Source organism: Crotalus tigris, unplaced genomic scaffold (genome assembly GCF_016545835.1).
Source record: "Crotalus tigris isolate CLP2741 ecotype Arizona unplaced genomic scaffold, ASM1654583v1 scf7180000017564.2150845, whole genome shotgun sequence".
Classification (NCBI taxonomy): domain Eukaryota; kingdom Metazoa; phylum Chordata; class Lepidosauria; order Squamata; family Viperidae; genus Crotalus; species Crotalus tigris.
The window spans coordinates 1,718,420-1,745,699 of NW_024096475.1; the positions used below are offsets into that span (position 1 = coordinate 1,718,420).

The window sequence follows — 27,280 nt, forward strand, 5'->3', positions numbered from 1 at the left end:
TCAGTGATCAAAATCGCGTTGAACATTCCAAGTATGTATAAATCTTGTATTTCCCAAATTCCAGAAAATTTTACCATGAATATTCCAGGAACAGTTACGTGTGAATCCTTCTGAATAGTTTACTATTTGCTGTCCCTTTACACCAGCAAGAATTACTCCTGTCATTCTGGATTCCCTTTGGTCATTTCTATTGACAATTTTATTGCTGTTTACTGAGTGAATTTTGCAGTTTGTCATGTTCGAAAAGTTAGGACCAAAACATTGCTACCTTTCAGTTATTTCTGAAGAAATAGGTGAAGCTATTCTTCCTTATTTGTAAGAATATCCTGACCTGCGTGGAGTCTTGCTCTGCAAGGTATGTGTCTTTTCAAAGGGAAAGTGATGATCTGGAGTCAATTCAAATAGGTTCCAAGTTGGACAGATGTTTTGGACAAATGTTACATAGCCTTCCCAGGACATAACTAAAATGGAAACTTTTGCAAACCACTTCAGTTAGCAATTACACACTGACAGGTTCATTCATTAAAAACTGTACAAATATCAAGAGCAACAACAGGTCCTCAGTACCTAAATTTGATGGGAGAATGTAATCTAAACTCAAGAAGCAGAATGGATTGCACACCATATTCCTTTGCCAAGCTGAAAAATAAATACAATGTTGTAAGTTGCCATTGGAGTATATGACGTCAATGGCAGAGACTAGTTGATGCATCACAGTGCACACAAAGAACAATATATTACTTTGAGCCCACATCTACAGAAAACATGATCACTTCTCTACATCAACACTAAACCTGTAGATTCCTGAACTTAATACATTCTTAATACATTCTTAATACATTGCTGTGGCAACATTAAAAATATCAAAGGCACAAACCTTAATGAAAAAAATGAACTGAGTTTGTCTCTGAATTCAGTGTGACTGTTCCTGCTACACCACTTAATAACAGGCAAGCTATAAAACTGAACATCTTATTTGGTTTTAGAATCTCCTAACAATATGAAATGAATGGGTAAAGAGCACCATCTAGTGACATATCCTCTACTCTGCAGATTGCTCATTATCTACCAATTAATATCTTTCAAGTTGGTATTCTATATCAGGAGTCTTCAAACTTGACCCTTTTATGACTTGTGGACTTCAACTCCCAGAATTCCTCAGCATGCCTGGCTGAGGAATTCTGGGAGTTGAAGTCCACAAGTCATAAAAAGGCCAAGTTTCAAGACCCCTGTTATGTTTCCTTAGCAGAATTTTTTTGGAGAGAGGGAATTTTGGGAGCCTCCAATTTTGGTTGGTTTTCGGAATGTGAACTGCAATAGTTCTGATAGCACATAATTTCTTCAATGGTCAATTAACAAAGCAGCAAAATTTCAAAATGAAATTTACATGAAGATCACAGTATAAAATAACTCATGAATTCAATGAGCAGTTTATTCCATTTATTTTACCAAGCTAACCTTAAGGGGAAAATAGTATCCAAAATTACCAGCTGGTTTGGAAGAGTCAAAAGTTGAAGGGCCTACTCCACCAGCTGGTAAGCTTCAGGATTAGGTTAGTAATCAATCACCTGAGGCTGACTCAGCCCCCAATCATCTGGAAGCACAGTGGGAAGAATCAGCTTCACTAGGATACATTTGGGAGTCCCACCTGTGGTCAGCCTCTATTGGAACTGTTGCCAGTAACGAGCATCTTCACTGAGAACAAAAGTGTCAACCTTGACTCCATGTTGCTTTATTTGTGGTTCCTGCTTATCTTCTGAGCCTCAGTTCTTCAGTCATGAACTGACTGACTCCTTGGCAATAGGACTGCTAGATTGTTGCTGCCTTTGCCTTCAGTTCACTCTCCTGAAAAAAATTGCAGTAGCGTGTGCATTTGTACCATCTAGAAGTGGAAAAGAATGGAATTTTAGGAAAGAAGAGAGTAAAATGATTACTGCAGCAAAGAGGCACTTGGCCAGATGCTGAAGATTATTAGACTGACAGATCTCAAGAATGGAAAGATTATAGAGAACAAGGACGAAAACCTTTCATGGAGGTGTGAAGCTCTGTTACGAAAGCAACAAGGGGTGAAAGATATCTTAAATCCATAGCTTGTGAGGGTAGTAGAGCAGAGATGTGGATAAAAAAAGATGTCTCATTTATGGAAGATTAGGAGATGGGGATGCTGGATGAAGACTGAAGACTGAAGAAGTAACAGGGAAATATGGCAAGAGGCAGAAGGAGTGGGCTGCTTTTGGGGAATGAGGATTGGGACCAATTTACACTTTTGGTCCACTGCATTCATCCCAAGAACCAGCTCACCAGGTATTTGGAAGCTTTGGTTTCCGAATGCTGCTTATTCCGAATGCCAAGTCTGCTTCTTATTCATACCTCTCCTCATCCTTTATCTAACAACAGACGATAAGTCAAAACTAATAAAAGTGGGTGGATGGGTGAAGAGAAAGATGTTTCTATGGAGATTCTCGGTCATCCAGGTCATGGTTGTCCCAAAGGTGCTTTTTCAAGAGGCAACTGAACTTTCTTTGTTTTTTGAAGACGTTTTGCTTCTCATCCAAGAAGCTTTTTGGATGAGAAGTGAAACGTCTTCGAAGAAAAACAAGAAAGTTCAGTTGCCTCTTGAAAAAGCATCTTTGGGAAACAGGTTTTCCTCTCAGAAATGCACCCATCTGGGTTCCAGATTTGGCACCAGCCACAAACGGAAGGCAGAGGAAGAATGCCAGTTGGGTTGCAGAAACCTTTGCTGGCAATCGGAAGCATTCATCTATAGGTAAGTGGGTACAGGGCTGCTTCTGAAGTTAGGTTCTAGCCAGGACTGCAGCTTTTGTACCATTCCCTCGCTGCCCAGCAACGTCCCCTCTTGAGTTCCTGGATCTTATCTCTTGTTTGTTGCTAGAGTTCCCCAGGCTTACAATTGTTGATTTCAATTTACCTTCCCTGGAAGTGGCTTCAGTGGCAATTTAAGTGTTCACAGTCAATGCGTAGGTTTGTCCTAGTTTATTAAAGGATTGATGCATTAAACCTGGGTTTTGTTTCAAATATGCCATGTGATGCGAGGAGGGAGGATATTAATGCCGGTCCTCTGCCTGGTCAAATCACTCTCTCTGACTGCTATGGAGTTGATTAATGCCTCCTCTCTCCAGAGTGGGGAAGATTTTAGTCAATTGGTTTGCCTCAGCGCTAAACCATCTGCTTGGTTTCAAGAGGATGCTTATTTATTTCCACCTGAAACTTTGGATGGCATCTGTGTCAAAACATTGTTAACTTGCTGGAATGAAGAAGCACCTGTGACTTTGGACAAGATTGTTGCTGTGGAGAAAATAGGAGGAGGAAGCTGGGGTGGATATGTGCTGCCTTGAGTTCTTTGTAAAAATAATAACGGTGAGATACAAATTAATTAAATTAAGTGATGTAGGAGGAAGAGAAAGGGAAGTTTGTCTAAATACAGGTTAAGACCTCAAGTTCAGATCTAAATCAAGGTTATTAGAAGAGCAAAATTGTCACCCAGCAGCCTTTTTCAAAGTGACCCAGAACCTCTGAGGGAGGAAGAATATATGAAGTATATATATAGCAGGATGGTGTGAAGAATTTGCAATATATCCTAAGAATAAAATAATTCAGATTCACTGAAAGGTTGACACTAGCTGGGCAGGTCTAATACAAGCAATATCATCTCGTAGGATTATTTGGGGTGAATCTGAACGTTAATCCTGATGAAGTAGAGAACACTTCTACCACTTATAAATAAAATTTCTCCCTCTCCTGGTTTGTGAAAGGCTCCAGGGAAGGGACAGGTAGCTGAGACAAAAGAGTAATAAAGGTGAATATCTGAAAGAGGTGTTGATGTGCCCCCTGCTCAAAAAGTTATTACTTGACCCAGACGTTATTAGATCATTAAAGGCCTTCTCCAATGTCTTCTTTGAGGGGAAGATTGCTGTTAAGAGGATCTTGGAGAAGCTAGATTATTTAAATCTGTTTGAGACTGCATTCAGGTATGATAATGGCATGAAGAATATTTAGATTACTCCTGTGACTATGACAAGAGGAACCCAGCCCTTCTGATCCTAATTGACTTCTTAGCCGCCTTTGATTGATGTTATATTTCTTTCCAGCCACTGAGGCTGAGAAACGTTAATGTGTTCTAGTGGTTCCAGTTACTGGTGCTAGTGGGGACAAGTCAAGCCCTAAGGCCCTCTTTTATGGGGTGCTAGATATTCTTACCCTTCCTGTCCACACATCTATATGAAATTGCTAAGTCATCTATAGGTATGGGGACAGCTGAGAGCAGTGACACTCCATTTTTGATTTTGGATAGAATCACACTATATAGTAACTATGAATCCTATTGGACTCATTGGTCCTGCTTGCCTCTAGGAAGGCCTTTGAAAATGCCATCTTTTCCAATTACCACCTTTTCTGGTCACAGGAGATTTACTTCCAGCAGCTCATATATTGGACATCTCTTGATGAGACTACTGCTACATGAAAATCGCCTTGAAAATACAGATGGCCATCATAACCCCTAGTGCAGTATGTTTTACCAAGTTGCATTTTACCATTTCCCTTTTCTGGATACGAGGGTGGTTTGTTCTCCGGGCTTATGGGCTGGTTCCAAATGTTTCATTACCAGGCTAGGTAAGATCTTCAGAGGATATTCTGGATATTTTTAAGCCACCCACTTGTTAGTAACTTGGTGAGTGATGGCCAGCTATATCAATCAACCAATCAATCTATAAATATAGTTTGTGTAGTTAAGAACATCTCCCAGTTCACCAAAGTAATCTCACAGAGAGTTGCACCAGTTACCACACGGATAGTTTCTACCTATCCAGTATGAACAAAAAGACACCACTTGAGTTTCACCCTTGAAGGTGGCATTTAGGTCAGTTACTAAGACTTAGTTGTTCTGGAAAGCCTTAGGGAGGCTACTAAAATGGTCCTTGCAACAAATAATCGGCTGTTACACATTCCTCAGGGTAAGGATGAAGAGGAGAAAGAGGAGGAGTCGGATTTATATGGCAAATAAAGTTAAATTTGGAAGGATGCTGAGCTACTGAATCGACTTTCATGCAGAGACTTTAGGACAAATACACTAACAATGCAACCTAATATCTGTCTAGTAAAAAATAAATTCCAATGAAATAAATTAGGTGTCCAGTGAATTATGTATAGGACTGCAGTTGAAATGCAGCACTAAGGAAAATGTATAAAAGCTGCTCCCCTGATTTGAAAAATCAATTATTTCAATGAAAAAACATTTATTGTACAAGTAATTTACAGTGGGTTTTGTACATAATTTGAGAAATTGAAAAGCAGTTTATATAAAATGAAAATGGTATACATTATTTACATATTATATATAAATGTTTTATCCTTTTCCTCCAATCTAAATTAATAAAACATGCAGTATAATGCATTAGGTAACATAGAGCTTAATGAACACATTAACTTTGCTCAGTATAGAGCATAAATATTCCCACTGACTACAGGACTCTTAAATGATCAAGTCAGTTTATATAGAAAAAATATCTTGTTCATAGTTGCATGTTTGCATCGGCAACTATAATATTTAAACCTTAATATTACTCTTTCCACTGAAATGGATCAAATACCTTTTGAGCAAAGGTGAAAAAAATATCTACAAAACTGTTTAAAAAAACAAAAGAAAACAACAAAATATTTCCTAAATAGTACACACTTCCTTTTATTATTCACTTTATAGCACTAAGAGAAGAAGCAAAAGAGATTAACTTAATTTCGTTCATTCCTTTAGTTGGAACAGATAATGGAAACACCTTACATTAAAATGTTAGTAATGACCAATCTCCATTTAAAGCTTTTTGTACACAACTTCTTCACATTAAAAAACAAAAATCACTTTTCTGAAGGAAAATGCATATTGCATCAGTGCATAAGGTACAGTATAACTTCACACACACACACACACACACAATGGAGCGGACTTCATTTAATACTTGGTCTTTGTGTATAAAAAATGGTAAAACTATTCCTATACAAATATCCTGCAGCCATAATGTTGATATATTAAAACTGAACTTGCAATTTGCCTTTGCATCAAAGATATTCCTCACTTATGAAGATCACGTAAAGCAAGAATACATCTAACAGACAGTGGGTTTGGGATTGGATTATCAGGTCCTTTGCAGAGATTTGTTCTTTGGACACAATTATGATTGTGCTGTAGGTTTTAAGGGATTTCTGGAAGGTCAATAGGACCAAAGCTTCTGAGGGAATGATGTTCCAAAGGGTAGGTCTCACAGCAGAGAAGCTTGCTCCCTAGGTCCTGCTGCCCTTGATGGGACAGGTATACAGAACCCAGCCACATGCCATATAGGGCTTTAAAGGTCAAAAACCTCTTGAATTGAACCCAGAAACAGACTGGCAGCTAATGCAACTTACAGAGAAGTGCAATATGTACAACATGCAAGTGCACATAACTGCCTACGACACTGTATTTTGCACCGTTTCAGATACTTCGGTGACCATGCCTTGAGAAACTGAGAGTGGAGCCTCCTGATCAAGGAACAGATGCAACCAGCACATAATACAAAGTTGCACAAAGGGTCTCCTAGCCATAACTGCCACATGCTCTTTGAGTAGGAATTGTGAATCCAGGAGGACCCAGTGCATCAAAGATGGTAAATCCCCAAATTTGTAAAACCCCAAAGCTGCTCAGTATTGTCAGAGTTCAGTTGATGTCTGTTGTTTCCCATCCAGACTCACAGACTCCAAGCATTGAGACAGAGTATCAACTTAGTTCATCAGGGGTGGAGATGTACAATTGGGTACACATTATGATGACAGATTACCTCACACAGCCACTTAATGTAGAGTTAAACAGGAGTAGAGAGAGTACCGTACATAATAGGGGTTGATGGCGGAACTCTCACTCCCATGCAATACCGTCAGGAACCAACCTTGTAGGACACAAGAGAATCAGCACAATACAGTGCTGCTTATTCCCATCCCATCGAACTAAGATTTTTATTTTTATTTATTTATCCAACAAGTAACATTGTACTATCCCATCCCACTCCCATGAGAGTCATCCATTTACTGAATCTTCCAGGTTAAAATGCAGATCATAAGATTTTCTTCACACCATCATATACTATAAAGAACCTGCAGTTGGGTAGAGAACCTTCCATTATCTGTGCTTTAAGAAACTGTACAAGGACTTGTGTGAACGTAAAGGCAGCAGAAATTATAGTATGCAAACAGCTGTCTAAGGTTATTATGAAACAACAATTTCTGAAGCTATTAAGATAATCTGTATCTCTCAAGAATAAGTTACAAGGTTTTCTTATCTTTTCCAGGAGCACATTTAAAATTATGAATGTGCAAATGCTCATAAACAAAATGGAAAATGTACCTACATTGATACAAAGAAAGGAACATTTCTGAGAAATAAATTAATAGTTCTGTAATGACTAAGCGAGTACTCAAGAACACCTTCAAAAAAATTAAAAAAAAAATAAATCCAGAGACATCTAAGCAAAATCTAATGTAGCCTTCTCATGGATAATTTTCTGATTTTTGACTTTCCATTTTTTTAACTGAAGATCTTAAGCTTTAAATGGCATTAATCAAAAGCAAAATATCACAAATCTGAACAGACATTTGTGTAAGCACTGAGGCCCTTCTCACATTTACTATAATTCTATGAGGTACTAATTTGAATTGTACATGAGGGAAATTCTTCAATTTGCTAGATCTTCAGTGTTTTCTACAATTTATCTATATTTTAATCTCAAAGTTTATAATAAAGGGAGAAGCCTTCCTACACTTTAATCCTATTTTTTCAGCTAATTCTATTAATTTCAATGAATTTTTTTTTTACCTGGGACCCTACAAAACACATTTAAAAAAAAAATACTGACCAACTTTTATTTTCTGTGGCTATATTTGCATCTGAAGTTCATGGTTCTATAGCTGAATTGTCATCTCTGATACTATTTTCTTAATCCAAAGCACCCACAATTAAAATTCAGGAGCAATCGCTAACTTTGCTTCTTTCCCCAAAAGTAGAAACGAAATTTGTATTAAGCTTTTGTAAGCTTAAACACAATTGTCTTGTTCTTTAAAAACTGGTCATGTAACAAAATAAAAAATTTAATCCAGCTATGGATTCATGAAAACCACATAATCCTCACCCTTGCAACACAGATTGAAAATAAATATGAGGCTTGGAGGCAGAAAATGGAGATAGAAAAAACCTTTACTGAATTGAACAAACTTGGTCCCACTGAATATTTTATGCAATGATGCAAGATTCTGATAACATGTACAAAATTAGTGTCTTAAAATGTTAATCTTAAACCTGTTGTGGGGAGAGGAAAGAGACATAGAGTCGCCTAAATGGATAATAAACTTCAACCATAACTAATTTTAAAAATCTGTTTAATTATACCAAAAGCTGATTGCTTGGTTTTACTATAGTACAACAAAAATATGCAAGCTTCAAGTAGAAATAAGTTTATCATACTGAAACAAAATATAGCAAAGTGCAAACTAAAGAGGAAACACTCCTGCTTTCCTCAAATTACTCAAGAAAAATATATTTAAAATGCTATATTACAAATAAATACAACAAAGACTAAACCATCTCTTTGGTCCATATGTTTATAAAACAAACCAACTTAACCTGTTAATTGAAGTAATATTAAAGAGAATGTCTAGAATGCCATTAGAGACTATTTCTTCAAACTTAAGCTATGTTATTTACTTAAAAAAGGAAGGCCTGGAAGAGTTTTATTTTGAACTGTATGAATTTTTCAATTGCTCTCCAACAGTTGTTAATAACTGTTTATGTTCAAATACTGGTACTGCGGAAATGTTACACTGCATTTTTTCTTAAGAAGTTGAAAAAATTGTCCAAAGACATTTTTGGAGAACAACATAGATAGTTCTTTCACTTTTTCAGCAGCTGGAAATATTATGGTAATACCATTCATACAAAAAAACATTTCATCCTGAACTACAGCACTCTAACATAAACTTACAAGGAATTCATACACACTCAACCTTTTCAGAAGATGAAAATTTGTCCTAGTATATAAGCATTTTCCTTATGTATCATTTCCTTATGTTTCATCTGAATATAAAAGAATATTGCTCTAAAACACACTTCCTTGGTTACTTCATTCCTGTTTTTAATATATAAATCCATTTTAAAAGCAATAAATAACTATCACTGAAGTCACTTTAAAATACAAGTTTGATGTATTCTGTTCAAAGGCATGGGAGGCCAGCGATGTCTTCACTAAATGGTATCTATTGTTCAAATGTATATTTAAATATCCATTACTAAACAAGAACAGTAAGAAGTTCTATTCACCATCCTTTTATACAAAAAAACCCAAACATAATCATATACAATGATTTATCTACAAAACACTTCATCAGTTTAATCTTACTAGGGGTTATCTATGATTGCCTACTGTTGTAAAGTAATTTTGCTTCTTTTTTTTCCCCAGTAGATCCATTTTTAGATGGCAATGTTACAGTAATATGTAACATATTCTGAGGACAATAAATATATTGCAGTATTTTAACAAAAAGTGCATTTCTACTATCATATGAATTATTCCCAGCCTAGTTTTAATACCAATAGAATTTGTTTTGTGAAAACTGTTGGTAGTTTCATCTGATGAGGCAATCACAAATATAAGAAGCATCTGAGTTTCCAGCATAACAATGTTTCTGCATATAGCCCTAAAATCTTTATAATTAGCAATTTACAAATACAATCTATATAACTGTCTTTAGTTCTGGGGCCTGAGAATGTTTGTCTTTAAAACCATTAGATTTGTACACAAACACTAAATATCAAACCAGTTTACATATAAACACAACAGCATTACATATATACCATGTTTTGGTGCTCAATAAAATATGGAAATTAAGATGCAGGATTCTAATGATAAATTTTTGAAGAAATAATCTTCTTCCAACTAAACCAATTCTTTAACAATCCTCATGGCTTTAATTGGGGTAATAGTATTCAATTGCGTTTTTTGTTGTCTTTTTAATAGGAACTTCCTTACCACATCCATTACAACATTGCCAAACAGTAATCCATCAATAGACAAGAACAGCAGAAAAATAGAAAAACTAAAAAATTAGTTCTAATATATACTCAAGGCACTACCATCCCCCCAAATCATTTTATAATACTGTCTATTTAGTAAATAAATAAATACATACATAAATAAATAAATGTACCTTGGTATTTAAGTTTAAATTAGCTGCAACAAAATATATTTTATTAAATTCCCAGTAGTAATGCTATTTCCACTGCCTTTTGACCTTGATTCAGAGCCCAGGATGAGCACAAAATTTATATTTGTGGCTACTGCAGAGAGAGCTCTGCTATCAATTGATGAAGTAGTTCCATACAGATAGATTCATTCTTGCTAGAACTGCCTACCATTACTATTTGAAGAATGACAAAAAGATAAACAATAAATTTCTTTTAAACTCTTTTAGACCAGGATAAACCTTGAAAATTAATATATCAATACATAGGAATATAAACTGAGATTTTTATCACAAAATTTAGAAAAGCTCTGGAGCAAAGAACTTTACTGTCAAATAATTATTGCTGTGGGTATGATTCTATTTTCATGACAATTTGTAGCTGTCTTTTTATCTTTTTTTAAAAGATGCATATATAGACACAATACCTATTTTAATCTGTTTTAAGGATCAATTCACACAGTACTTCCTTAATGGAGGAAAACACACACATACACAGACTACCACTGTCAATATATATCAGGATTGTTTGTTCCAATTTCTAGCTAGAAATTCCACTTTTTAAGGAAGGAGCATGAATGAATGATGAACCAGTTGGACAACAAAAGTACCTAAACCTCTATGGTAAAACTGTGTGCTTTTCAGCCACTGCCACTTACAGTCTCTTTCAAATGTTTTTTCAAACACCAGCACATGCAAAGGATATGAGTCAGGACAAAGTACAATTTAGTCATTTCTTCCTAATACTCATATTGGTCCATTAAGATACTTTCTGTTACTGATATTCATTTTATACATTTTATAATAAAGACAGCTGCAGTCACGCCACTATTGCTTTTGTTCAAGCACACAAACAGAACTATTCAAAGCTAAGCTGATAAAAGTCCCATATATTTGCTCCCAAGCTATCTAAAAATTGGGAAAATTCTATGAAGATTTCCTGAATATCTAGATCACAGTTGTCCCAAAGGTGCTTTTCAAAAGGGAACTGGATTTTCTTGGTTTTTTTCCCTTGAAAATGTTTTGCTTCTTTTGGATAAGAAATGTTTTCAAGGAAAAAAAAAAAAAGAACAAGAAAGCCCTGTTGTCTTTTGAAAAGCACCTTTGGGATAAAAATTGCAAAATTGAAAAGGAAATTAAACTGTCCTGTTCTTAAAATTATAACAGCTTAACAGAATAATTTTGTTCTGAATCACATACAAAACAGTTTTTTCTTTCTTTCCTTTCTCCGTATCTGTCTCAGTATAATCTGGTAAACATGAGTTTTTCAAAACTATTGGTTTCCACTGGTCTTAATGATATTCGTGAATCCTTAATTTTAGAGATCATTAAAACTGGCTTTGTAATGGATCATTTCATAAAAGACATTTCATTTTGTATTATTTCACCTATACAACTTTTCAAAATCTGTAGTGTGACTACAGGGTATACCATAAATTATAAGATATGAAATGTATAGAAATAAATAACTGAAACTGGCTTTAGTGAATACAGTGTATCTCATAAACCCCTTCATAAAATGCTCTCATTTTGAATCAACAGCATTCATATCCTTATTAGAGCTTTGCTTCAGCTACTGAATCTGCTCACATATAACATCAGTTCACAACTGTTTTGTTCCCAAGGCCATGCTAATGTTCTGAACTGAATGGGATTCAATTAATAATAAGCAAATACCTAGCTGCTATACCTGAATTTTTAAAACTATATCTGCAGCATTCAATTACTACACATCTAAATGGTCACATTATAAATCTTTTTTTAAAAAATCAATTTCACATTTGGCACATTTATTCATTCTTCAGAAATGCCCCTGTATTTTCTTTAATAACATCACATACAATGATCACAACACCAACTGTTTGACTGATTAGCAGCTTCACAAGGTGATTTATCTCAAGCTTCTCCTTAATGGATCACACCTTGCCTATGACAGAGGCACATTAGGTACAGTGCAGTAGGGTGTCATTTTTGGACTCTAGAGGAAAGCATTTTCCAAATGGATAGAACCTCTAGTTTGCAGTCCACATACCATGCATTTCCCTGGTAATTCCAATCCATCAGCTACTGAAGCCATTTCTGGAAAGCTTCACTGCAGACTGCTTCCTTTTATGCACACACTTTCATAAAAAAAGTAAAAGTGTAGCAAGAAGATTCAAAGTGTTGCAAGAATCCTTGAAAATGAAATAATTATTGTCAGTACAGTCTGCCCAACTCCAAACACCAGTGCTTCCATGGGAGCCATGCTTTTCCCAGCCACTCTGTAAATTCCAGCCACTGCTGCACCTGAAAGGGACAAGAAAGACAAAAGTACAATTATAATTAGAACCAAAGATTTTTATTCAAAAATTACCATATTGTCAATATGTAATGTTCCCTCCCCCCCTACACAATTTATTTTACAACTCTTATCACACAGTGGACAGCAAGTACAGTACAGTTCTATAATTTATTAAAATGTAAATGAACACTCTTCTACGCATATATGTCCATAGTATATTTAAGAAATAATCCAGCAAAGTTAAGCACTTCTTTCCCATTCATTTGGGGAGATATGTAAATATGTGTTCAGCTCCCCCATTCAGTGAGACTTAAAATTCCCAACCCATGTAAGAAACTAATAATTAAAAGCCTATGAAAGACCGATGATCAAATAATCTCAAGGTTTAGTTTCTGATTGTTGACTGCTGATGAAACAACCTAAAATAGAATTCAGTTCTGCAATGATACTAAGAATTCTTTATTTATATATAGTCCAGATCAATTTCCTTTGGACCTTGATCCACTGTCTAATTGTTTCAATTGTTTAAATCTTATCAAGCATTCTGCCTAGAAAACAGGAGCAAAGTAACCTTCCAACTGAATGCTCTTCCACTTACAGCTAATGTATATGCTTAGTTCAATCGGGCATGCATTGACCTCTACACTCTCTCTCCTTTTGTAGTGAATTGGAAGAGTGAAATTCAATTTCCTATTTCAACTGAGCAGAAAATAAACTTTAAATCAAGGAAGAATCACAAAATCAACTTTAGACCGTAGTTTAATATACTGGATTGGTTCAAAGCTGGTAATCATACTATAGGTAGTCTTTGATTTATGAAAGTTCATTTAATAATGGTTCAAACTTACAACAGCCTCAGAAAAAATGATTTATAACCTCTCCTCCAAGTTACATTTGATTCACCACCCCCATGGTCATATGATCTAATTTGGGCACTTGGCAACCACCTCAGATTTACGATCAGTTGCAGCCTCCTGCAGTCATGATTGGAATCTGCAACCTTCCCAGTTAGTTTCTGACAAGCAACATCAACTGGAGAAGTTGGATTTGCTTAACAACCACATGACTTGCTTAATAATGATGTGATTCACTTAATGATTGTTATAAAAATGGTCATAAAATCAGGTCCAGTCACATAATGATTCATTTAACAACTGCATTTCTAAGCAACCAAAATTCTGGTCCCAACTGTAGTTGTAAATTGAGGATTATCTGTATCCTACTTGAAGTAAACTGAATTCCCCCCCCCCGAAAACTGAATATTTTATTGATTTTTTTCTAGAAGAAATAGAATCATTCTAGTTATTATTCAATTATCTGAAAAACAGTTTGATGTTTAATATAAATTTCCTTATAGAAAATTTTCATAAATTATTCTATTATTAGCATAAGATTAATCTACCATCTTTAATCATAATATGTGGGTCCTCATAAGATATTGTAGATCTGACAATCTTTATATTAAAGATTCTACTCCGTATGTGTGTGTATGTGTGTGTGTGTGTGTACATAATTATTTAATCAAATCAAATGTGGTAGATAAGGACACTTCATTTTTATCACTCTAATTTATGTAAGAGAACCATACAAATCAAATATAAAAATAATTAGAATAAATCTTGGTTAATGAAATGACTCCTAGTTAAAACAAACTAAATGCATCATTCTTCTGTATTGCAAGAAGACAATAATGGTTGCATATCAAGTGCAAGTTTTATTGATAACTTAATTTATTAAACCAAAATATCACAACCCCAAATCAGTAGAAGACAAAAATTCTGAAAGCAAAAAGACTGGACATTAATTGCTTGCTCAAAGTTGTGTTATAAAGTTTTTTTTGTATTTCTGTGGTTATCTCAAAGAATGTATCAAAATCTATGCAGAAATTTCTTTAGACGTAGGGAAAACATAACACTAAATAAATCGTAACTAAATCATAATGAAAGAACCCTATCATCTACAGTTAACAAAGCAAATTCTACTGTACAAAATGATTACAAAGGCATTAGATATAGATTGTTGCTCCTAACTAATTTATGAAAAATTCTATAGGGAATATAAATCTACCACACAGGTACACAAAAAAATATCATACGTTTTTATATAGGAGTCCAAGCCTTGCTTTCCCCCCAAAAAGACTGTAAAAAAATTCATGAGATCCCAATTGTTTTATATGGGGTGATTGCACATCTCCTGAAATCACTAAGCACTAGCTTGACAACTCCAAGCAATGCTCCTTTTCATACCACATTAGTAAATCATTTAGGAATCAAGAAGTCATGGAAAGAAGCTAATGATGCAGCTGTTGTCTAACTTGACCCAGGAGAGAACCACTCTATAGTATCTTCCACATTAAGTAATTATACTTTTTGGCTTTTGGGGCCAGAGGGGTTAATTTTTATATATATTATACCATATTTTTACAAGGTGAAAATGAAATTCATATTAAACTTTTTTTCCTGGGTAGCATGTTTTAATAAGCACTTGAGATCTAATATTTGGAGACAATTCAATGACATAGTATATTTATAAACAAATATAAATCTATACTCATAATTTGTGTGAATTGAGATAATCATAATTTGCTATGATAAGCAAAATAGTGCACCTATTCTATAAAGGATCAGACAATATTTTTTTCTTTTGAGAAGAATTATTAGGTATAACTATTTCAGTAGCTATCTCTTAAAGTACTTTAGATTGTAACAAAATCTTGATTAGAATCTAAAAGCAACAGATATTTTTAAAATTTTAAAAACAAATGGATAAAGTCTCATTGTCAATTTATTAAACGGTTCTTTAGAACCTTCATTATCTTAAATACAATAAGAAACATGCATTAACATATAAAAGTGCCAGGCTTTAGTTGCTATTCACTATTTGTTGCACTGCACTTAATATAGTTTAGGTACATTATTTAAAATGGGCATTCACCTTTCAAATAATTTTTGATTTATTCTAAGAATCAATTTTAAACAGTAATTGTGAACCCCCTCTCCATACCACTTTATTTAGATACCTAAAGCTCCACTGCAATATTGCATTAATATGGACCAACAATTAATGCAAATTTGTTCTGATGGCAACTGAAAACTTACTATACAATGTGAAGATTATGCTATTATTATTTATCCAGAATTTCACTATATCACAATAGATCTTTCAATGCTTTACAAAGCGTCATAATTTCGCATCACTTATTGCCATAGTTGCACTAGACATTTTTTTATAAGGGAAAGTTAAAACAATAGCTATTGCTATTTTCACCAAAGCTAGAATGGCAATATGAAGGTAATAAAATCCTCTTCAATACAGAACCCTTTTTTTAAAGGTCTAGACTTTTATTATCAGTTTGAATCATGGAAATAGGTACGCCTATTTTAGGCTTCAAAATGCAGGGTTTTAGAAACTGTACTAGGATAAAAGGATAGGTTATGGAACAGACGTGGCACACAAATGATCCAAGTACATTATCAGAAATTCACAAAACATGTATATAAAGCCAGTATGTAACTTGAGAATAAGAACTGTGGTTATATTGTTTATCAGATAATGGCACTGGAAGAGAATTATACCTAGGATATTATTATATTATAAAAAATATAATAGCTACAACCTTATGCGTGATTTTTTTTTCTTTCAGAGAATGAATAGCAATCCAATATAAAATCTGAAAAATTATGAGCAGAAGCAATATATGAACATTTATTACAATTGCTAATAATAATCTTCAAAAAGAACCATGATTGTATTTTAACATGTAAGACTTACTGGTTATCATAGCTCCAGTTACAGAACCCAGAAATCCAATGCTGACCACAATGACAGAGATTACTCTCCCTTGCCTATGCCTTTGCAGCATGACAAACATTAACACTCCTGCAGCACCGTGGACAAAGAGAGAAGAGAAGAGAGCCCATAGGAAAACCCAGTACCACATTTCTGGAAAAAAGTAATCAAACAGCAGGTTAATATTTCTTATTTCTTTCTGATTAAAACAAATATATATGTATATATAAAGTATGTGGAAAATGATAGAGATATAAATGCATGCACAGAAGTAACTCTCACAAGTTAATTTTATTATCTTGTTCACTACCCATTTTTTAAAATATATTATGTATACCTCAATGTTTTTCCTTATTTTTTTTTCTTTTCCTACACACTACCAAGTGAAGTCTTTTTGTTAGTGAGGAATGTACGGATGGCATAAAGAAGTAAATATTAAATAAATATAAGTCAATATAATTAAATAAATATAAGGCAATATGTCAAATACATAGAAATAATCCTCACATACCAATTCATTTTATTATTCTGTCCTCCACCCATTTTCAAAAGGACTGTGCATACTTCTGTGTTAGATTTTTTTTTTTTTTGGCTTCCTTTTCTGTGAGCTACCAAGAAAACTCTTTTTGGTAATAGGTTGCAAAACAATTATATGAAGAATTAAATATTAAAACAAAGAAAGGAAATTTTAAAATGATCACTTCACAATTATGCTAATGTGTTTATGTTTGGTGGATATGTTTGTATGTATGTGGGTATGTGTGTGTGTGTATGCATACAAATATCTCTCATACATACTCACAAACATTATTCATAAAATATTCTGAGAGCTAAAATAAGGACGTAATTTAAGGGAACCAACATACAGAATACTAATTCTTAAGAAATAATAGTGAAAGTAAAGTACTGAAGGTATTTACTTTGCTTAAATGGGCAATATGCAAAATGATGGGTTTTTCTTTGATGAAGCAAATAATATTTTAGTTACCAATACACTGCTTCTGAATGCTTATAGACTGAGGTTTTTTTATTATTTGAGGACTGAATGTCAGCTACATAGGACTGATATATGTGAAATAACAATATTAATTTTTTAAATTGATCAATGAATGCTTTATGTTATATTAAAATTCTGTTTATTTGGAGATGTTAAATACTCAAGTACATAAAACAAATCTTTAAATTCATGGAATTAACTCAGTATGCAGTTGTAGGACTATTCAAAATATAATATTTAAAACCATAGAATTTCAACACACATACATACTAGTTACAGTATAGTGCTTTAATAAAATATACTTATACCTTAATTTCCAAAAACAGTTGTTTTACAGTGCAGTACAGTATTAAATACCACTTACCACTTACTGTTTTAATTGTTCATAATTTGAAAATATTCCTTCATTTAAAGAGGCATATATTGAACCATATAAAATCTACGTAATTAAACCAGAATCCAATAGGAATATAATAGTTCTCAACTTATGACAGTTTGACCATTCAAAGGTTTGATGGACATTACAAAAGCTATTTATGATCCATCGTCAAAATTGTAATTGCCCACCCCTGGTTGTTATGTGATCACATTTTAGGCACTTGACAACTGGCTTGCATTTCTGACCAGTTGCAACATTCCAAGGTCACTTGCCACAATTTGTGACATTTTTCACTGTTTTCCAGTGGCAAATGGAACAAAGATGCCAATTGGATATGCTGGCTTTAATGACTTTGTGGTTCACTTAACAATAAGTGATTTGCTTAATGACTGTGGTGACTCATTTTATGACCATCATAAAAACAACTCTGGTTACTTGGTGAGATTGTAAAAATGAGCCTGGACATCATGCAATCTTTGGTGCTTTGTGGGATTGCACTACCCCAGATAGACCCAATGTGCAACCTGGGGATCCTCTTAAGAGTCTGCTCCATGAGCGACATTTGTTGCCAGTTAGCTTGCAAGTCTAATTCAAGATGCTGGTTTAATCTTTTAAAGCACTTCATGGCATCGGACATGCTATCTGAGGGTCTGTCCCATTCGATCTTGCAGAGAAAGTATGCTGATGGTATTATTGCCTAGGGATCTACATCTGGTGGATCCCAAGAAACACCCCTTCACTGCTGTGGCACCCACCTTATGGAACATCCTTCTTCTGAAATTAGATTGCCCCCATGATTTTTCATAAGGCCTTCAAGATCTGGTTACAGTATTATTAAACTAATTTATATAACCACTGATCTCACAACAGTGACTCTGGGTGGCTTACAAAAAGGCTAAAAAGAGTTAATAAATATATTAAAAAGTATAGAAACCAAAATAAAATAAAGAATAATAGATGAAGGGATGTGAAAAGTAGCAGGGTCACTTCACTAGTTCACCTGTTCCCCTGGGATCCCCAGGCCTGTTGGCATAAACAGTTCTTGAGGGACAACAATAATGTCAACCACATCTCAGCAGGAAGAAGATTCCACAGTACAAAAGGCCACTGCTTAAAATCCATTAAATATAGCTCTCTAGGCAACAGAATCTGTTAACATGCCCCCCCCCCGTGCTGGATCCAGTTGAATAAGCAGATGGAAGAGTACCAACCTCTGTGGTACCCCGACACAGGGTGGAATTTCTTTTCCTCAGTCATTGCTTACTGGAACTGACCTGAGAAAGGAGGTGAACCAGCACAAGATTGTGCCATGCTACCCACCCCAATCCTCTGAGTCAGTCCAGAAGGTTACCATGACTGATGGTATTGAAAGCTATCAAGAGGTCAAGTAATGAAAGGATGACACACAGCTACTATCCTGCCCACATCAGAGACCATCCAAAAGTGTAACCAATGCCATTTCCATACCATATTCAAATATGAATCTGACTGAAAAGGATCCAGATAATCTGCTTCATCCAAGTCCTCTGAAGCCGCTACACAACCACTTTTTCAATCATTTTCCCTAAAAAGGGAAAGCTGGATACTGGCTCATCAGGATGAAGAACTTTCTGTTCAACCAGGAATTAAAACTAATTAATGCAGCCTGTGGTTGGGAGACCCTGCAAGTTTTGTTCTACCATATTTCATGTTATTTAGTTTTATTTTATACTGTTCTATTTTTAATCAAATTGTTTTTGCTGATCGTAAGCCAGAGAATTTATGAGACACATACTAATACGTAAATAGAATAAAATGCTATATTAGTGGGCATTATTTATTTTGAGAAGTATTAGAACTAAATATTAAATTTAGATTTTTAGCAAATGGATTTGTTTTGGTATGAGAACTAGGGGACTTTTTAAATCTCAGTCATGCAGTAAATTAGTAGTTTTCATCAATAGTCAGTATTGGTAATCTTCAGGTTCCATGTGTTTAATGGTATTTCCATTCATTAGCTGGTAATCCATCTTCTATACTTATCTTTATTAAGTGCCAAACCAGCATATTTGTTTAGGCCAACTTTTACTCCTGTGTTTCACTCTATGCATCTGATAATGTAAACTGCAGCTTACAAAAGTTTATGACTTTTAATAAAATGTATTAGTCAGAAAAGTTGCTACCAAACTCCTCCTGATTTTTGGCCACCATAAGTTAACACAACTTTCCTCCTACAATATCTAGGAGCAGCGATTTTAATGCTTTTTTTAAAAAATCTATAGAAGTCTCTCTTTTTTTTGTAACTGAAAGATCGTTTCATCAGTTAGTAGCTGGTATCTTGTGCTACATGGTTTTTTTGAAACCTCTTTTGTTGACATTGAAGTCAAATAAACAAAATAGTCCTTTAAACACTCCTTTAATTTTTGAACATTCTTCTCTTGTCTAAACAAATTTTCATTAACTCTCCAGGATCTTCTTTCCTCTTTCTCTTGAATCAGCTCCATCCAAACTGGACTATGATCCGTCAGTGATCTAGGAAAAATCTTAACATTCTTTACTTTATTATACAAGTCCGTGGTAATCAAGAAAAAGTCAATGCAGGTAAAGCATTTATGCGCGGTGTTTTGATAAAAATGAATAATTTTTATAAGCGAAATCAGATTCAGAAACGTAGAGAACTTGAAGATGAAATTAAATTAAAAGAAAGGGCTTTGATTCTAAATCCTTCTGATGAAAGTACTAAAGAATCTGTAAAGTTATTAAGGTCACAATTTAATATGTTGATAGCAGATCAAGCTGCTTTATTATTTATGAAACAAAATACATTTTGTACTAATAAGCCGGGGAGATGGTTGGCTTATCAATTAAGAAAGAAACAGAGACAGAGAATAATAGAGAAAATAAATTACAAGGGTAAACTAGTTTCTCAGAAGGAATTAATTAAAAAATCTTTTTTGGATTATTATCAAAACTTATATAAATCTACTAATGTACAATTGTTAGATATAAATAAATATTTAGCTGAGGCAAGTTTTCCTAAATTGACTGAGGATCAGAAATATGAAATTAATGGCAGGAGGAAATTGCCTCAGCAATTCAACAATTGAAATTAGGGAAAGCACCGGGTACGCTGTTTATTATAAAGCTTTAATGGAGGAGATGATCCAACCATTAAATGGGTATCTTACTTTAGAGATTCCTCCTTCATGGCGTAGTGCCTTTATATCATTGATTCCAAAGGAGGATCAAGATCTTACTTTACCAAAAAATTATAGGCCTATATCTCTTTTAAACGTGGATTATAAGATATTTGTAAAAATTTTGGTAAATAGGCTTATGAGGGTGGTGCATCATCTTGTTGGGGGGACAATACTCTAGATTCTTTATATTTTTGAGTTTTAATCATTAAATCATTTTTATTGCTCTCACTACATCTTCCTTTTGTTTGTTCATCAAATTCTTTCCATGAAATGTTATTCTGCTTTTACATTGTGTTCTTGATTACTTTTCCAATATTCAACAAATTCTTTATCAGAATTTGTTATATACAAAAGTGTTTTATTCAAACTTATTTGTTTTTTACTGCTTATTGGGGACAACACATCCAGAAGAATGGGACTAGCATAGACTACTTAGAAATTAAAAAAAAAATTCAGTATGAAATTGATTAGGGTGTCTTGTCCCTATTCTGTTTAGCGGGTAAGCCAGCAATGAGATTCAGTCTTTAATCAACTACTTTAGGTCGACAGAGCTGAGCTTGTTATATTTGTGGTTAGCAGTTTTTTGGAACCAGGTCAAAGTAGCATAGGAAGAGGTAGCTTGTTTAAGGCAATTTCTCTGCGGGGGGGGGGGGGAAGGATAAAATTTATACAATTTAGATTGGGTATACAAAAATATTATATAGTTTTTTCATAAGTTTTATTTTTATATATATTATAGATAATCTTTTTATATATATAAATATAAAGTTCTTAATTTAATTTTTATTTTTACTTCTTAAGCCTATATTCTGCTCTGGGAAGCTCAGGGGGGGGGGGAAGGGAGGGGTGGGGGGTTTTTTTTTATATATGTATTGTTTAGTTTTATTTTTTTGTATATGTTGTCTTTTGTTTTTGTATTCTTTTTTCTTTTTTGTAAAATTTATAAAACTTTTAATAAAAAAAAAAAAAAAGAAACCTCTTTTGTTTATTTTATTTCAAATAAACTTGTGTTAGATTTTTCATAATCCCACTTAACAATTTCAGTGTTGTGACCTAGCAACTTAGAGTCATCTTTTGCTTTCCGATTGCCTTTTGGTACTAGAAATGTTCTTTCATTCTTCATTTTATTGTTGTTTGCAGAAGGTTATTCAGTTGTGTTGCTAGCTTGGAGTGTAGGCTTCTCAAGATTTGAGCCAAAAACTATGCAGTTAATCTTTTGGGGGGACTACTCTAGTTCTTTATATTTTTGAGTTTCATCTAAATCATTTTTATTGCTCTCACTACATCTTCCTTTTGTTTTTCATCAAATTCTTTCCAAAATGTTATGCTTTTCATTGTGTTCTTGATACTTTTCCAATATTCAACAAATTCTTTATCAGAATTTGTTATATACAATGTTTTATTCAAACTTATTTGTTTTTACTGCTTATTGGGGACAACACATCCAGAAGAATGGACTAGCATAGACTACTTAGAAATTAAAAAAAAAATTCAGTATGAAATTGATTAGGGTCTTGTCCCTATTCTGTAGCGGGTAAGCCAGCAATAGAAGTCTAATCAACTACTTTAGGTCGAAGAGCTGAGCTTGTTAATTTGTGGTTAGCAGTTTTTGGAACCAGGTCAAAGTAGCATAGGAAGAGGTAGCTTGTTTAGGCAATTTCTCTGCGGGGGGGGGGGGGAAGGATAAAGAAAAAGAAAGGATCACGCACAAGACAATGCCTACTGACTGTAATGGTAACCATATGACTAAGAGATGCTACAGAAGTTTGTAAATGTGGGCATTGATCACAAAGTTACTTTTAAATCACCGTCAAAACCGTGAATTGTCACTATCTGAAACAGTAGCTAAATCAAGACTATCTGAATATTTTTTACATATGTGCTTTTAAAAAAACATTATGACCTTTAATAAAAAAATATACAACCCATAAACTTTTTAAATTTTCATGTTTTGCCACAGAGACAAGAGATTGTATTGGGGGTCGGTTGGTCTATCTATCTGTCTGTCTGCCTGCCTGCCTATCAAAATTAGTTTTAGCTGACAATTATGAACAGTGGAAATAAAGTAAGTTCTATTGCCAAAATGGAATTTATTTCTCAGTAAAGTGTGTAAAATTTAATTCTAAATACTATTGCCTTTCAGATAGGACTACATAACCCATCAATTCCACAGCGGCACTGATTTTGCATAGTATATCAAGAACTTCATTCCAAAAGTGAGAGTGGGCAGAAAGGTGTAAGGTGTTAAAAGCATGCCTTGAAGCCTGAAATGTCATAAATTCATTTTGGTTGGATCTGACACAGGCAGAACTGATGAACAGAACTCATAAAGGTTTCTATGTGAGGCTTCATGGAATCAAAGACAGTGCTCAAATTTTCTTAAGATAAAGATTTAATGCTTCTCTAATACGTAATTAAGCATATACTCCAGATAATTTTTATAACTATTTATTCATGGTAGCCTGTTTTCAATTAACAGATGGTTTCTGCTTTTATGTGAGATCCTACTCCTTTAGATACTGTACAGATTTCTTTTCCTTTTCTGTAGACTGCTTTTACTTTCCATCTCTCTTTACATAATATGTTCTTAGCTTATCACTTGTAGGAGATCTGCCATTTGTGAAGAGCTTGAAAGCAGGAAAAGATTCTCTTTTCTAGAACAGTTATGAATATACAGAGCAGGGAAGAAGTTCCATCTTCCATAAGCTTGGCTTCTGTATGAAACACCATGGAGCAAGAGGGCTCATCTGGTTAGAATGTTGGGCTGATGGTCAACAGGCTCACATTCAAGATCCAGTTGCTGCTGCAGGACGGGGTGAGCTCCCGTCACTTGCTCCAGCTCCTGCCGACCCAGCAGTTCAAAAGCAAGCATCTGCAAGTAGAGAGATGGGACACCATGTCTGTGGGCAGCTTAACAGGGACATGAAAGGAGCTCTCCAACTGGCCATCCTCTGGGCAATGGTGATATCAACGGCTAATCCTTTCAACCTGGAAGTGCTTCAGTGCTCTCAACATGACAATAGTAGTAGTAATAGTAGTAGTAATACTAGTGGTATGAAACACCAGGCGGGGGAGACAAGGGGGGGAAAAAACCCTATACTTTTTCAATCTATTACAGTTGTAGTTTTCCCTATACATAATCTTACAGGAAGACTTCACATTTTGTAGCCCCTCCTATGCAAGCTTCCTTCCGTCTCACAGCCTCCACAAAGTATTTTAAAAAGATAAAAAGAAAAGAAAAAGCTAAGCCCTTTCACCCATTCATGGGGAAGGTTTGTGGCTCCATGCAGCTTCTGGACTGCACACTTTACACTTATGTTAGATGTAACATCTGATAATACTAGGCAAAAATGTATTTCCAAAAAGAGAAAAATACACGCCGAGTATTTTAAAATAGTAAGTCTTCATATGGTCGGAAATATTCAAAATTTTAAATTTGAACATGTTCCTAAATTTGATTGATTGAGGACATAAAAACACATATACGAAACTACACAAGTGGTATCAAGCGAGGGATGCAGGATGCCATTTGCTGAATTTTCTCAAAACATATTGCCAATTGTCTTTAATATAGTCACATAAATTATGCATCAGAAATAGAGGACACATGTTGTCATCTTAACACTCCTCTACAAAGATAATTTCATGTATGGAGTTTTTAGAATAAAAAGCATACTCAATTGTATTCCCAATTTATTAGCTGAATTTATCACAATAATATAAGAACTACCATCATTTATATATTGAACCTTATTCATATTAATATGTAAGTATATAACCAGGAAAAAAAAAAACATTCTCCCATTGACTGAGACAGTGTAGCTAGCAAAAGAATGGTAACTTAGGGAATCAATGATTATTTAAAACCAGCTTATACAAAATTGCCTTCCTCCACCTCAAAAAAATGATTATCAATGAAAAATGAATTAGCAAACCAATGGAAGAAAATCAATTTCAGTTTGGCCATTTGATCAGGAAATGTATGATTCAGTTTAGTGTAGTGATGCAGGCACCAGGCTAGAAAGTTCTACACCTGGTTCAGGCACAAAGCCAGTTGGTTGACCTTGGGCTGTTCACTTTCTTTCAGCCCTAGGAAGGAGGCAATGACAAATCATATCTCAAGAAAAATGCACAGACAAGTGTCTATGAGAACTCGACATGACTGAATGTAAGAAAAAAAACCCACTATGTCTTGCCATATCCATCATGACTGATTTTAATGGCAACAGTCAAATTCTGACCCCCCTCCTCCCCCACTGAGCAAAGTGCTGAGAATATATTATTGCTGAGAGCCAGAGTAGCAAGTGAAATAGTTACCCTAAGAAATATATTAGTATTGCAAAGTTCATTGAAAAACAGCTAGGAAAAACAAAGCAATGCACATAGAATTCTTTCCACTTCCACATTTCCTCCCATTCAGAATCCATTACAAAACACTCCTTTACAATTTTGTTTAGGTAAATCCAAAGTTTGATAGCATTTCTATTATTTAATTATTAAGTCACTTATTTAATTAAAACAATAATTTAATTAAATTAATAAATCAAATTACTTATTGAAAAATTAAATCTCCACGTTTTACTTTAACCATTCTACAGAAAAAGCAGATTTATTGATGAAATTTCAGTCCATCAGACAGACATGCTGTAAAACAATAGAAATTATATGCATTTTCTAAAATGGTGCTTTTTAGATGTATTTCTATAATTTAAAATGTTTTATATCAAAATATTAGTGATTGCTAGCTCATTGACAGACGTGATAAATGTTTAATTGAAACCAAATCTCATAAAAGTACAGAGTTGGAAGGGGCCATTTAGATCACTAAACTCTTTTTGCTTAGTGCAAAAATCCAAAACATCCCATATACGGTAGATGTTTTCCACTCTTTGCTGAACACATTTACTTTAGTTATTTACTCCCAAAGACTTTTCACATCCAGAGAAGGAAAGCCCACTATCAATCTGGCTAACTGGTTTTATTTCAAACTACTCTTTTTATCTAAGGTTTTTTCTTGGATTGGAATTTGACTTCCTATAATTAAAATCCATTATTATCTTTCTTGCACTTTGTTGCTCCAAATCCTTTTTGGACCAGACATCATTTTTGGTCTTCTAATCTTATTTTTGCTCTTCTCTGAACATGTTTCAATTTCTCCTAATTCCTTAAGTGGTGCACAGAATGGGATACAGTATTCTAGCAGTACTGTACCAGTACCAAATATATTACTTCCCATGATTTGAAAACTGGATTTTCAATACAGTTGATACACATCTCTGCTGATGCACTTAAAATTGCATTTGCCTCTCTGCAGCCACATTGCAAATTGAATTACGGTAACAAAAGGGTAATCAACAACAATTTCAAGATCTTTTTCCACAGTATGATTACCAAGCTAATTTTATGCACGTGTCTGATTTTTATTTCCCAAATGAAAATTTTTGTACTTAGCACTATAAATATTGTATTTGGATATTTTCAGTCTATTTCTCTAATGGATCACATTTTGATTTCTGTGTTCTAAAACAGTAGTTATTCTTCTCAATTTTGTCTGATCTGAAAATCTGATCAGCATTTCTTCTGCCTCTTCAGAATGATTGAGAACGTTACAAAAAAAAAACCAAAAAAAAAAACCCCCGAAGGGCACAATACCCCAGAACCAGCTAAGTATCTATTTAATTGTCATCTAGCCCACAATTAACAATTTGGTAATCAGAATGCCAAGTCTAATGGAATTAATTTATTAAATGCTTTGTTAAAATCACATTATTTTATATTTATGGCATTCCCATATTCTATTAAGGCATCCATTCCCTCTCCACAATAGAGATTAGTTCAGCCATACTTGTTCTTCACCATTCTATTCTGACAAATGGTAAATATTATACTGTTTTCTGCTTTTTCAATAGCCAAAATGTTGAAAAACAAAGCTGAAACAAGTTGTTTTTTTTATTCTGATGCTTAGAGAGATCCCTATTACTGTAATAGTGGTCTGTTTAGATTACCTGATTAATATTTTCTAAGTCCTATGTCAGGCAGTTATTATGTTAGTCAAATTCAAATTTGGATAGTAAGATGGGAGGCAAATAAAAATAAAATAAAATACAATAATAAAATAAATAAAGCAGCCTAGCCCAAACCATGGCTCAGTAGCTTTAAAAAGTAGAAATTGCTTGTTAATCACTTTTTGAATATTAGGTACTTTCATAAAAGCAAGTTTTACTACACTGCATGAGTTATCTTCAATCTTTAATGAAAGAAGTTTCGTACAAGTTTAACAACTTAAAAATATGGTTTGTCACACAATCACCCAGATGTTTTGACTGGATTTGGCATTCTTATCCTTCTATCAAGTCCTTTCCAAGGACCTGGGAAAAGCA

At 34.1% G+C, this 27,280-nt stretch overlaps 1 protein-coding gene across 4 annotated transcripts in view; it reads right to left on the reverse strand.

Annotated features, from left to right (window-relative positions):
• Positions 1–27,280, reverse strand: part of TMEM170B (transmembrane protein 170B) — a 70,012-nt gene that overhangs the window by 38,045 nt on the left and 4,687 nt on the right. For 3 of the 4 annotated variants that reach the window (XR_005557446.1, XR_005557445.1, XR_005557444.1), the window contains exons 2-3: positions 16,328–16,498; positions 12,308–12,561 (exon numbers count right to left, since the gene is read on the reverse strand). Coding sequence is in view for 1 of the 4 variants with exons in the window: in XM_039349492.1 (XP_039205426.1) it covers positions 12,431–12,561; positions 16,328–16,498 (302 nt within the window). In the remaining 3 variants the exon portion in view is untranslated. Of the gene's footprint in view, positions 1–8,401; positions 12,562–16,327; positions 16,499–27,280 lie in introns of those variants that run through there. The other variant, XM_039349492.1, reaches the window with a different exon arrangement.